The 14578-nt window shown below is 39.3% G+C and overlaps 1 protein-coding gene across 5 annotated transcripts in view; it reads left to right on the top strand.

The window, feature by feature from the left end:
- The window catches only part of slc2a9l2 (solute carrier family 2 member 9, like 2), a 140519-nt gene that overhangs the window by 112444 nt on the left and 13497 nt on the right, over nucleotides 1-14578 (top strand). For all 5 annotated transcript variants that reach the window (XM_017458344.3, XM_053688095.1, XM_053688099.1 and 2 more), the window contains one exon: nucleotides 13314-13441. In XM_017458344.3, coding sequence (XP_017313833.1) covers nucleotides 13314-13441 — 128 coding nt within the window. The remainder of the gene's footprint in view (nucleotides 1-13313; nucleotides 13442-14578) is intronic.

The raw sequence follows: 14578 nt of genomic DNA, 5'->3' as shown, positions 1-14578 counted from the left end.
GAAGTGTATCATGGCACGAACAAAGGAGGACCTCAGAAAAAGAGTTGTTGATGCTCATCAGGCTGGAAAGGTTACTAAACCATCTCTAAAGAGTTTGTATTCCACCAATCCACAGTCAGATAGATTGTGTACAAATGGATGAAATTCAAGACCATTGTTACCTTCCCCAGGAGTGATCAACCAACAAAGATCACTCCAAGAGCAAGATGTGTAATAGTCTGCAAGGTCATAAAGGAAGGCAGGATAACTTACAAGCAACTAAAGGCCTCTCTCACATTGGCTAATGTTCATGAGCCCACCATCAGGAGAACACTGAACAACAGTGGTGTGCATGGCAGGGTTGCAAGGAGAAATCCACTGCTCTCCAAAAAGAACATTGCTGCCATCTGCACTTCGCTAAAGATGACATGGACAAGCCAGAAGGCTACTTGAAAAAATTTTGTGGATGGATGAGACCAAAAATAGAAATTTACAATAAGAATATAATTTAAATAAGAAGTGTTATGTTTGGAGAAAGGAAAACAGTGCTTTCCAGCATAAGAGCCTTATCCCATCTGTGAAACATGCTGGTGGTAGTATCATGGTTTGAGCCTGTTGTGCTGCATGTGCTCCAGGACAGCTTGAATCTGAGGAGAAAGCAGGTCATGCAGCAAGACAATGACCCTAAGCACACAAGTCAACTTTTAGGACTTGTGTGAAAATCTGCTGATGTTTTGGGCCTTATTTATACTAAAATATAAACAGTTCTGAAGGGTTTGCAAACTTTCAAGTGCCACTGTAGGTATACCTTGTTTAAAATATTTGGTGTGAGTGTTCAAGAAAATTAAATACAAGTCCAAATTTAGACTGTAAAAATAAATAGGGGTGAATATGTATAAAATTTTAGATAGTACCAGTTTTTAGATTAAAAAAAAAATACAACTATGCAGACATATCAATAATGTACTGAAAATCCTATTGTTATATACTTAAATTTGATCAATTTAAAAGAGCTAAAAGAGAAGTAATCGCAACTTTCTGGAGGCACTGTATATCCTACCATTTTACTAATGATAAAGGTGTATAGATGCTCCCTGGCCAATTTTAGCAATTTATTTGGGATTAAAAACCTACCCTCCAATGTATTGTTCTATAATAGAGTATTTAAAATGGTTTCAAGTTACATTTTAGGGCTACTTAAAGTGTACTTGAAGCACTATTGCAGACAAAATAGTATCTGTGTTCAACCTTATTGTCTGCTTCAGCATGTAGCTCTTAAACACAGCTGTTTTTCCAGTGCTAAACTACTCTAATTAAAGCATGCATGGAAAAAGCCATAGTGCAGACCAAGTAGGTTACCTGTGAGTGGGCACTTCTGCAGTGCTTTCAGTTTGTAGGTAATTGCCCATGTTTCAACCTAATTAACTTAAATTAGCCACTAGACTGAAGAGGTAATTATGCAACTTATGCACAAAACTGCTTCCACAAAAATAAGTTACACATAATATATACATACAGCTGCAATCAAAATTATTCAATCCCCAATGCAAATCCGGTTTATTGTCAAAATGTACAGACTCTCAGCTGTTTGCAATGAACAAATCAAACAAAAGCAATTGAAATAGTTCAATACAACGAATGCTTCAAGTGATTTCCCCAAATTCAACTGAAAATGCAACTTATAATGACTTCTCCAGTCTCAAAATTATTCAACCCCCTGAATAGAATCCCTATAATAGGGCTTCATTAGTTGCACCAGGTGTGCTTGAGCTGAAACTCATGAAATACCTGAACTAGCTAGGGGAAGAAAATACATGAAATACCAGGACAGGGCAGAAAAAGGAAGCTATCAACGGCTGCAAGCAGATTTTTGAGAAGGCAGGTTGTGAAAAACCCTCGAGTGACTGCAAAAGACCTGCAGCAAGACTTGGTGGAAACAGGCACTGAGGTTTCAGTGAGCACAGTAAGACGCATACTGAACGCAGAAGGTTTCCATACAAGTACTGCAAGACATACACCACTACTGACCCAAAAGTCGGCTCAAAATCATATAAATAAGCCACAGAAGTTTTGGGATTCTCTTCTGTGGAGCGATGAAACAAAACTGGAACTTTTCGGCACGATGGATCAGCAGCATGTCTGGAGGAAGAAGAATGAAGAAAGAACACTCTGTCCACAGTCAAGCATGGTGGTGGCTCGGTGATGCTCTGGAGCTGCTTTGCATCCTCTGGCACTGGAAACCTGCAGCATGTGGAAGGCAAGATGGATTCAATGAAATATCTTAAAGTCTTAGGAGAAAACTTCATGCTTCCTGTGAAGAAGCTGAAGCTTGGACGTCAATGGAACTTCCAACAGGACAGTGATCCAAAGCATACCTCAAGTGAGTCAGAAGAATAGTCAGAAGAGTAGCTAAAGAGTCAAGGACTACTCAGAAAGAGCTCCAGAAACACTTGGAGGCAACAAGTACCATCGTCATAGAGAAAACAATAGGCAATGCACTCCACTTCTCACACTCACCCCGCAAGATTCCATAACTAAATTAAAGGCATGTCAAAGCTCGTTTAAAGTTTGCTACAACTCATTTGGACAAGCCTATGGAATACTGGGAGAGTGTAGTCTGGTCAGACAAGAGCATAATTGAACTTTTTGGCTGTCATGCTACACACTATGTTTGGAGAAGAAATGACACTGCACATCACCCTTAAAACACTATACCAACAGTGAAGTTTGGAGGTGGAAGCATCATGGTGTGGGACTGTTTTTCATCACATGGTTCTGGCAGACTTCATATAATTGAAGGAATGATGAATGAAGCCCTTTACAGGGAGATTCTTGAGAAGAATCTGCTGCCATCCACCAGGATGATGAAGATGAGACGTGGCTGGACCTTCCAGCAGGACAATGATCCAAAGCATACAGCAAGAGAAACTCTCAATTGCTTTCAGAGAAAAAAATCAAGGTGCTAGAATGGCCCAATCACCTGAGTTGAATCCAACTGAACAAGATTTAAAGACAATATGTTTAGAAGAATGGGCCAAAATCACACCTGAATACTGTGGCCCATTAATTTCTTCATACAGGAAGCATCTTTATGCTGTTATTACAAACAAAGGCTAAACAAAGTATTAAATAAATTTCAGTTAGCCTGTTCAACACATTTTTCCTGTGTCATTCCACTTTATTACACATAACTATATTTATGAACTTTAATGTTTGGATTTCTTTATATGTGTGGATTTGAGTTAATACGAAAGTCTGGTGAAAATGTCGTGAATAACCTCATTGGAAATATATTTACTGAAAAAAATGGTGATGCATTCAATACTTATTTCCCCCACTGTAACTGCTTTCTAAATTTCTAAACTTTACAGTCTCAGTTGACCGTTTGTTAAGTGCTGCCCACTTGGTTACTCTTGCTGCGTTTGATCAGCTTTTGAGCCCAGCATATCAGATGTGTAATTTTCAATGAAAAATATATAATACTTCCCACATGAAATGGTTAGTGATTTTTTTTGTAATAGTACATTCAAGATTTTAGAGAGGAGTAGACAAAATTGTCTCTGATATGTATTTGAAAGCTACATCCATAACTTTACTATCTCTTGGCAGTGTAATAATGTTAAAAGGCTAAAGAATAAAGATGAACCCCGCAGATCTTAAAAAGCCAGCAGACTCATCAACTAGTGATCCATATAGCTAACATGGAAATGGAACAGTATTAATTCAAGGAAGTGTGATTATATGCTTTTTAAACATTACTTTTAACCCCCTAATGTCTATGGAATAAACTAGGAAATTTTGGTCTGGTCTGACAGCTGTGTAAATTTTAGCAACTGCGCAAACACATATTCCAAAATGTTATATAGTTGTGTATGTTTAGATGTTTTCAGCACAAACCATATTACAATAATTATATTATATTATGCAGGCCAGGTTTATCATCACTTTGCTTATTGCTGAAATTTGTGATATGTGCACAAATATTGTTAAAAAAAAACACATTTTCATATGAGGTAAATTGTTTTGATTATGGATAGAGAATATTTAGTAAGATCATACTGTGTGTAGGAATTAGGGGATTAGCATAGGAGAGTGTATCATTTGTTAAAACGTGCTAGTAGATAGTATCCAAAGAAGATCTACTGAAGCAGGAAGGTGAGTAATTATGCGAATAAGTATAGAATGGAAAGCTGATTTTACTCTGGGGGATCTGTAGACAACAACAAAAAAGATACCAATGTTACAATCTGAACATATCATGTCACCATATATTTTGCGTCCTTTGTCTCACTGCCCCCTTTCCCCTTTGTGCCAAACTGGGTTGCCAGAAAAAGATGCATGCAGGTAGGAGAGGCTGTCCATCTTTCTTATACTGTGTACTCAATTGGGGTTTGTCCCAGAAAGCAAAATTGTGAAATGCCAGAAATCACCTGCTGATGTAGAGTGATCTATTTTGGCCATCCACTTTGGACTGGCCTCTCAGTGAGACAGTACTCAAAGTTTTCCATGGCCTACTTGATTGGTCAGGCCTCTATCTCCACTGCAGCATAATTTCACTCTTTAGGCAAGAGTTTAGTGCTAATGGATCTTTGCATTTACTCATTTGGCAGCATGTGGTCTGAACTGCTGAGAAAAGAAATTCACCCCACCTTGTTCCTGATGCATCTACGTGTGCAACATGAATGGTCTGAATTAACAAGAACTGTGTCTGATGTCAGGGCCTCTTTCATTTGAGAGAAGGCAGTTTCAGAATCTAAGTTCTACTTTATTTTCCATGGTTTTACTCTTCCTTCTGAGATCTGTCAATGTTCTGGTAGCTCTGGTACTTCAGCCAGGACATTTTCTTGGATTTGCAAATTGCCTAGCTCTCCAAGTGGATCATGACACCATCCAGTTTACTGTGGTGTAGCGGTGGTGTGGTCTTGTATTGGCATGAGTGCAATTCAAGTAGTTTTGGGGTAGAATTCTCAGTGCAGTGCCACCTGTCAAATACCCCTGTGTAAAGTTGTTCAGTTGCAAGGATGTGATGGGTGTCCCCATGTAGATATGCGACTAGGATAGTCCCCATGGCCCAAACGGGGCTGGCAGCAACGATGGAAGAAACAGATTGACTGCATCCACCAGATCTCAAACAATGTTTCCCTTGAAGACCACTAGAATAACCTCTAGCTGTCATCTACCTCCATGCACACTTCATTCCCCCAGCTGTGGTCATCCTCTTATGCCCCAGGTCAGCGGGCATTAGCTTGTTCTGTGGGCTGGGTGCAGTGGCATGGTATACTGGCTGAGTGGCACTCTCACATCATTGCTGATCCCATGAGCTGGGTGTTCCCTCTGGGACCAGAGAGCAGTAGCTGTTTTGAGCTGGCTCTAGCCCATGAGGATTATGGCTTTTGTGTGTTTTTCAGGTCAGCAACACTTGCTTGCTGGCTCCCTATGACCTTAGTATTACGTAGGAGAGGGCACTGAGGAAATAATCCACAGTCACCCTCTCTACATCATTCTTGACAACTGGGCCTGTGCAGCCGCCGGCAGATCCTTTATTTCCTCCTAACTCACCAGAGATCTCATGTTAATGAATTCAAACATACTTGCAGCTTGTGAGTGGCTGACTGTTGTTGGAAAGATGCCTCAAGCAGGTGTTGAGTCAGCTCTATACACAGGCTACATATAAGAGAGAGAATACAAGAAGGAATGATTGTTAGGTCACTGCATTAAATCACACCATGCAGGCAGTTTAAGCCCTCGATGAGTGAGTATTTTTATTTTAATAAAGATCAGAGGTCTAGCTTGAGACATTATGAATTTTTTTCATGGTGCTCAGAATGTTTTTTTTTCTTTATGATTTGTTTCGAGGGCTCTCAGAGGAGATTAGATTTGAAAGAAGATATGAACATTAGTATTAGTTTTAGAGGATTTCAGGATGATTGAGCTCGTAATGTTTTAAAATTGTACAATTAAAATTAAACAGTTGATTTGTATTCTTCAAATTGGGTGATGTTTAGCCAAATATATACAAATGTAGATGACGGCTCATTTATTCTGGTAGCTAATAAGCAAGTTATCATGCTACTTCACTGGGACTGACTGGCAGAAAGACCACACCCCCTTCACTGGACTGACAGAAACAGAGATCACACCCCTTTTACTGGACTGACATGCACGGAAACCAAACTCTTTTACGAGGACTGACAAGTAAAGAGACCACACCTTCTTCGCTGGAGTGACGAATACAGAAACTACACCTCCTTCAATCTGGCTAACAGGCAGAAAGACCACGCAATCTTCTCCTGGACTGACAGGCCACATCTAGTGTGCACTCCTTACCTTTAAGCAATTATAATATATCTTAGTACTACATTCACTCTATCTAGCTAGTGACTTCCATCACATATGCATAATAAATTCCTGATTGGCTAATAATGAATGCATGTTCATGAGATGTGTGTGTTGTCAGTGTAACTGATAAGCATTTGTCTTCAGCTACAGTATGAATCTCTGTGCAGGTGTATAAATAATTTTTACATATATACACAGACTGTCAGCCCCATGACACTTCATTTTTCATAGTTATTATTTTAACTCATCACTAGCAGTATATTCAATTACCCAAACACACACACACACACACACAGAGGCAAACATTAAAGCAGAGAGAATATCAAAGACGCATTCACTGCAGCATTGAAGCTGTCAAAAAACTCCATACACTGAGCGATAAGATTTTATAACATTTTTATAATGATAATATATTTATTGTAACGTATAATTCTACATTTAATGATAATGAGTCTTTATTGATCACATATACACATGCACAGTGAAATTTTTTTCTTCGCATACCCCAGCATGTCAGGAAGCTGGGGTCAGAGTGCAGGGTCGGCCATGATACAGCACCCCTGGAGCAGAGAGGGTTAAGGGCCTTGCTCAGGAGCTCAACAGTGGCAGTCTGGCAGTGCTGGGGCTTGAACCCCTGACCTTTCAATCAGTAAGCCAGAGCCTTAACCGCTATATATATATATATATATATATATATATATATATATATATATATATATATATATATATATATATATATATATATATATATATATACATATATATATATATATATAAAATATTTAACACCTTTAAGGGTGTTAAATATTATATATCCATTAAAAAAGTGTAAGCACCACTGTGTAATGGAAAGATGGAGTGTGTGGAGGATGAGAAGGAGTGTGTGTGACTGTCACGTCACAGTCAGAGGTAGTGTGTAATAGTGTATGCTGTTCAGACAAAGTGTATAATGATGAAAGGGCATGTTTGATGGTCAGCGGGAGTGTGTCCTGGCTGAGATTGAGTCTCCGAAGACTCAAACTGATTGATGTCTTTGCCAATGCATGCAACTAGGGAGTAAAGTATCCACATAACATTCTGATCACTGACATTAGAAAGGTACAGATAAGAGGTTTGCAAAATTGCCACCAAAAAAAAAAAAAAAAAAAACCCGGTTTTGGGTGCATTTACCATTTTAGCTGCACTTGGCAATGTTGGGCGCATATTCAGAGTTGATGACTTGCAGCCAAAAGTTATATCAGTATTTATATGGGGAAAGTTACAAATGTTCAGAAATGAGTTAAGCACTTTTTTTTGAGTGTGCCATTGAGAATATGCAAATTGCCTTCTTGTAGTTCATGTCTCCGAGGTGAGAGATTTTTATGAGTCTGAGTGGAGGAGATGTGTCCGAGACAGGGTTTTTCAGTAGTGTCTAGACAGACGCCTTTAAACAAAAGCACTGATCTTTAAACTTGGAAAAAATCAGGGACAGAAAACAGAGGTGGAAATAGCTTCTCTTTTTTTTGGCGTCAAAAACAATGTGTAGCATAGAAAATGTAAAACTGTCAAGCAAGAAATGACTAATTTTATGACATGTGAATGAGAAGTAAAACATTTAAATAAATATTTAATTAAGGAGTCTAGTTTATTGCGTGTATTTACAGCCCCAATTTTTTTTTTACATGATATATTGTGGTTATGGGGGCAGTGGTGGCTTGACGGTTAAGGTTTTGGGTTACTGATCGGAAGGTCAGGGGTTCAAACCCCGGTGCAGCCAAGCTGCCACTGTTGGGCCCTTGAGCAAGGCCCTTAACCCCCTCTGCTCCAGGGGTGCTGCATCATGGCTGACCCTGTGCCCTGACCCCAACTTCCTGGTATGCTGGAGAATGCGAAGAAATTAATTTCACTATGCTGTAATGTATACGTGACCAATAAAGACTCATTATCATTACATCAGTGCAAGAAAAATGTGCTTACATGCAGGATCAGAATCTCACATCACTGAGATACTATTTTAATAGTTACATCTGAGGTACCAGTGCGCAGCGATGTGCGCAATTCCGATGTGCGCAATCACAAACTGTGAAGACAGGCATTTATGGTGAGAATGAGGACAAGTCTAGAAAAGACAAAGCTTTGGAGCAAACTTGTCAACCATGTACATTTAAAAAACACATTAGTAAAATATAATTATACCATAATCCAATCTTACGACCATCTTGCATGGAATAATTTATAAATGGCCCAGCAGTGAATGGAGAGATTTTAAGAGGGGTTTAAGTGGCTCTCTTGAAACTTAGTATAGGATTAATGCAGAGCACATTTTTCAGGGTACATGCAAATATGGCGGTTATTCTGTTAGTCAGTTTTGAACATGACAGGATACTAAAGCGTTATGTCTCCAGTGAATGGTGGCGGTAGTTTGGATCAGAGGCCCTTTTAATTGTTAATAAAAAATAAACCTTAATGATGCTTTATTTGACAAGTTTCTTTTAAAAAAAAATAGACCATTATTTACATTATTTGGCTATTTATTGAGGCAGAGTTTTATTTTATGTAATTATTTAAATTGATCAATTTGACTCCAGGCATAATAACTTTGATAATAGTGGGATATGGTTTCCACCACTATAACAAAATTAGAATATCGCAGACCCCCTGGCTATGCTTCACGGACCCCTGGGCATCCCCAGATTCCACTTTGAGAACCGTTTAGTGTTTAGATAACTGCTTTTCAAACTTTTTGTCAGCTGGGCCAAACATCAACAATGGCTAAAGGCAAATCACGTGAGCCACACATTATTCACTAGCATTATCTTTATCCAGTGGTACTGTTAGGCTATTGACAACTAAGTCTTGTACCAAATGTGTGTTGATTCATCTGCAGATAAAGATAGAACTGCCTTCTTTGATCATGCTCTGTTCTTTTCCTTTCTGCACATATATTGTTTTCTGTATTAGTTTCATTGACATTTTCTTCCACTGGCCTTACAACACACCTATCCAGTATTATGACTCTTTTAAAACAAGCTGGTCACTTATTAATGTCTTCCTGTCTAATTGTGTGCACAAATGAAACATGCTTCTAAAGGCACTTAGACAACTTAGACTTTTTTCAAATCCACCCATCCATTCTCCATACCACTTATCCTAAACAGGGTTACAAGGGAGCCTGGAGCCTATCCCAGGGTACTTGGGGCACAAGGCGGGGGACACCATGGATGGGGTGCCAACCTATCACAGGGCACAATCACACACACATTCACACACTATGGACAATTTGAAAATGCCAATCAACCCACAGCACATGTCTTTGGACTGGGGGAGGAAACCAGAGTACCTGGAGGAAATCCTTAAAGCACGGGGAGAACATGTAAACTCACACTCACTTATTGATAATTTTCCAAGCTCATTCAAGGAATAAAAATAGACGGTGGTATTTCTTTTCCCATTCATGTTTTACAATGAAAAAGGAGACACATCGCCCTATCAGAGGTCAGTGCAGCTGTTCTTCAGTAATGTGATGCAGGTGTAAATTCTTAGTAAGTTAAACCCAATCTTTTCTGACTGTATAAAATGAACTGACTGTTATGAGTAAAATAGTCCTCTTCAGAGGAGAGCCAGAACTGTTCAGAATTTATCTGCCTCCTAACTCTGGTTAATTGGTCGCATTAATTATGCACTGCAAATATGAATTAAGTCAAAATAATGAAATATTTCAACATCTTCTGTAACCATTTTATACTGTTCAGGGTGGATCTGAAGCTCAAGATCAATCCTGGGACCCTGGAGCTGTGAGGCAGTAACATACCCACTGTGCTACCATGTTTCTGCTGTCATGTTAATTTTTAACTGAGAAAAAATAATTAATGACTTAAATTTTGAAAGTTTGGGATTCTGAAACACTTTGGTTTCAGGCAGTAACTGAGTGCATTTGCATGTGCATATTTGGCTAGTGCTTTTATCCAAAGCAACTTCCAATTGAGACAGGATACAGCTGAGCAGTTGAGGGTTAAGGATCTTGCTCGAGGACCCAACAGTGACAGCGTGGCAGTGCTGGGATTTGAATTCACAACACTCCAAAGATTAGCCCAAAGCCTTAACCACTAAGCCACCAATTCCCATAACAAGACACGAGTGATCACAAAACAACAGAGTTACATTCATGTCAGTTTGTGTATCCCTAAAAAGCATGTGTGTTTAGCTGTGTCCATGTGTGTTGAGGTTTTCAGCATCAACTTCTCAGCTAACAGTTGGTGGGGAACCTTGATGGCAGGCTGAGCAGCTCTGCCCAGACTTCTCTATCCCCAGCCACAAATTCCAGCAAAGTTAGAAGCACACAATTGTATAGAATGTGTTTGTCTGCTACAGTATTACAGTTTCTCTTCACTGTTACTAAGGTGCCCAAACATGTTCCATCATGATAATGCCCGTATGCACAAAGCAAGGTCCATGAAGATATGGTTTGCCAAGGTTGGTGTGGAAGAACTGAAGTGGCCTGCACAGGGCCCTGACTTTAACCCCAATGAACACCACCTGGATGAACTTGAATGGCAACATCACTAATGCTCTTGTCAGTGAATGGGCAAATCCCCACAGCCACGTTCCAAAATCTAGAGGAAAGCCTTCCCTGAAGAGTGGAGCTTATTATAACAGCAAATGGGGTGACTAAATCTGGAATGGGGGATTCATATGGGTGTGATGGTGAGGTGTTCACAAACTTTTGGCCATATAGTCTTTCCAGAGCCCTGGTGTCTCCATCCAGTGGGATGTGCCTGAAATATCTCTACAATGATCCAACAAGGGGGCATTCTTGAAAGATGCTTTCCTGGATTGTCAATCTCCTCAATCTATCACCAAGCCCAGCAACCCTGCAGAGGAACCTTATTTCTGCTGCCCATACTCACAACTTTATTCTGTTGGTCACAGCTCATGATCATTGATGAGGATAGGGATGTAGGTTGACCAGAGAGCTTCATCTGCATAAAGAACTCCTGCTTCACCAACACGATAGACCTGTATTCAGCCTCATCGGAAGGTACCTACACTCCATGGGCAAGGTCGCTACCCTCACCTACTCTTTTCCAGGAGAGAAGTATAGCCTCTAACTTGAGTTAATCATGTTGCTGGAGACAAAATCAGTGTCTTGATTTTTGTTTTACTTTTTACTCAGATGATGTATGGAGTTCTGTGTATCTCTTTTTCTGTATAAGCAGGAGGGCTCTCCGAATTTGTGGTTGCATAGTCACTACAGTGTGGAGATCCAAGTGCAGCAGAACTCAAACAAACAAGTGGAGGATAGTGCTAGCAGTAGTAGCGGGTGTGTGTGTGGGGTGGGGGGTGTGGGGGCGGCACTGTATGATGTAAGTTAAGAGGATGACTCATACTGCAGTTTACCTGAGACCTAACCCCCCTCTCTTTTTCTTTCTTTCCCTTTCTCTCTCTCCCTCTTTCTTGCTTCATTCTCTCTTTCTACATCTCTCTCCTTCTCTCACCCTTTCTCTCTCTGCATCTCTCTCTTTCCTTCTCTGTCTCCTCTTTCTCTCAGCCTTTTCTTTCTCTTTCTGTCCCCGTCTCTCTCTATCTTCTCTATGTTTTCTCACTATCTGTCTCTTTTTCTTTACTCACTCTTCCACACTCTACCTCTGTCTCTCTCCTCTCTCATGCTCTCTCCTCTATCTATTTAACTGTCTCGCTCTACAATTCAGTTCAATTCTCTCCCCTCCTCTTCTCAGTCTCTCTCCTACTTTTATCTCTCCTTATTTCTCCCCCCTTCTCACTCACTCTCTCTCTCTCTCTCTCTCTCTCTCTCTCTCTCTCTCTCTGCATTTGGATTGTCTCTTCATCCTTTATTCTTTCCCTTTCTCCTCACCACTCGTCCCTTTCTCCATCTATATTTCTGTCTCTCAATTGTTATGCTCTTTCCTCCATCCCTCACTGATTGTCTATCTCTCTTTCTCAGGTCTCCAGGCACTAATTATCCTTCCGCAATTTAACACAACCATTGTGCTTATTCCTACACACACACATACACACAACTACTCTGTACTTATCACACTCATATACACCTTTAATTATCACAGTTTCCTCAACTCAAATCCCAGTCAGTGATTAACCAGACAGCCCATAATCACAAGCACACATGCACACTCCACAAACATGTACTTCACAAAATCATTTGTGCCGGTGTGTATTTAGCACATTTTAGTCAATGTAGTGTAAAATCTCCTTACAGGAAGATTCACCCAGACTGCTCCACTCATTATATATACACCCTCTGGCTATTTTCACCTTATTAGATACCTGTGTGTGCGTGTGCGTGTGTGTGTGTGTGTGTATGTGTGCACGCATTAATTAAGCCTATAAAACTTTCTGCTTCTCTCTCTAAGAAACTCTTCTTTATCTGTGCATCAGCAAAACTTTTAAAGATGACCAACAGAACTTTAGTGAACTTCATACACAAGTATGATGACATGTGATACCATGTGACCTACATGTAAGTAGCATGGGTAATCATGTGAGTGATTTCAGCCAATGGAGCAGAGTGTTTCACGTCAGGTGGTACAGAATCTCAATCACGGTCATGCTGTTCCACACTCATTTATTTATTTATTTATTTTAGCAGTGATAGCATGTTATCTGTGTATTATTCTTGTTTTCAAGTGAACACACTACTCACACTAAACATACATGATTTGAGATGTAGCCTGATAACCTATAGATGTTAAACCGAGCTTAAATGGCTTTGTTAACAGCTAATTAAGAGACACTTTTGACATTCTGTGTGTTTGAGTGTGTTGGATGGCTGCGCAGATGCTGCAGATATTCACTCTCAGGTGGAAACTAGGGATTAGTCTGTACTGGAGGAGTGTGTGTGTGTATGTGTGTCTTGGGTGGTTGGGTGGTATAGTCATTAGGGACTAATTACTGAGAATACAATGAATATTAATAATAAATCTCTCCCCTATTAGTGTAAGTGACATTTTACTCTGTCTCTATCGTCTTGTCTGTCTCAGGTGGTATTCCCTTCATTCTGACTGGGGAATTATTTGAGCAGACGTATCGTCCTGCTGCGTTTCTGGTCGCTGGGATTGTGAACTGGCTGGCAAACTTTATCGTGGGTCTCGTTTTCCCTTTCATACAGGTATGTGTGTTTGTTTAAACAAAATTTATACAGAACATCCATAGGCTTTACACCACTAATATAACATACTGTATAACAGTATACTATATAGGTGTGTACGGACAAATCAGTATAACAGAATACCACAATAATTCAATCAGAAATAGATATATTGTTAGCATCAAGCTAAAATATATGTAAAATATCGATATTTCCAGGTGTCTCCATGTCTTTGTTACATTTCCTGTGAATGTTTACTGGTTAAAGTTTCTCTGTTACAGAATACTGATTCCACTGACCATGAATTTAACTAATTTGTTAGTACGCAACATGTCAGAAGTCCCTGAATACCTAAATCTTTTTAAAGAACTTATTCATTTACCATTCCCCAATTCTTACAAGACTTTAAATGAGCACTTGATTAATGTAAATGAACTTGTTTGGTGAAGCAGTTATTAGCTTACAGTTGATATTAGATAGCATTAGTATCAACTGTAAGACAAAAAGGTTAGTTGTGTGATACTGGTGCCTAATTGCACTGATCCAGATTGGCCTTTTACAGTTAAACGTAAATATTAAAAAAAAAAAAAAAGTCTTAAACATTCCTATTTCGTTCATGTTTGCAATGAATTTTCCAGTTCAAAAGTATTGGAATAAAATATTCATACAAGTTTTTCCAAAGCATTTGGACTTTGACAGTATAAAAATAAGCAATGACTGAGAAAAAAGTGCTGACAGTGAAAGCCTTCAGGATTTTCTTTATACCAATGTCATCTTTGGCTTCCTCAGTGGAGGTAAAGGCACTGATATTGATAAAGCTGCACCACAATACACAATTTTGGAATGGTAACCAAAACCAAGATAAATCATGACAGATACACATTTCCACCTTTAATGTTATATAGCACCCAACAAAATTCAAGTGAAAAACAAATAGAAAAGTTTTAGGTGGAAGAAAAGGAAAAAAGTACAATAACCTGGTTGCACAAGTGTGCACATCCTTTTAACTAATACTTTGTTAAAGCATCTTTTGCTTATAATACAGCACTTTTTGGGTAAGAGTCTTCCAACTTAGCGCATATTTATTTGGTAATTTTATTCCACTCTTCCTTGCAAAAATGCCCCGGATCTATTAAATGCCTTTTCAAGTCATTCCGC

This window comes from Ictalurus punctatus, chromosome 2 (genome assembly GCF_001660625.3).
Source record: "Ictalurus punctatus breed USDA103 chromosome 2, Coco_2.0, whole genome shotgun sequence".
Taxonomy (NCBI): Eukaryota; Metazoa; Chordata; class Actinopteri; order Siluriformes; family Ictaluridae; genus Ictalurus; species Ictalurus punctatus.
Note: the sequence above shows the minus strand (reverse complement) of the source record. Positions and strands in the feature narration are given on the sequence as shown.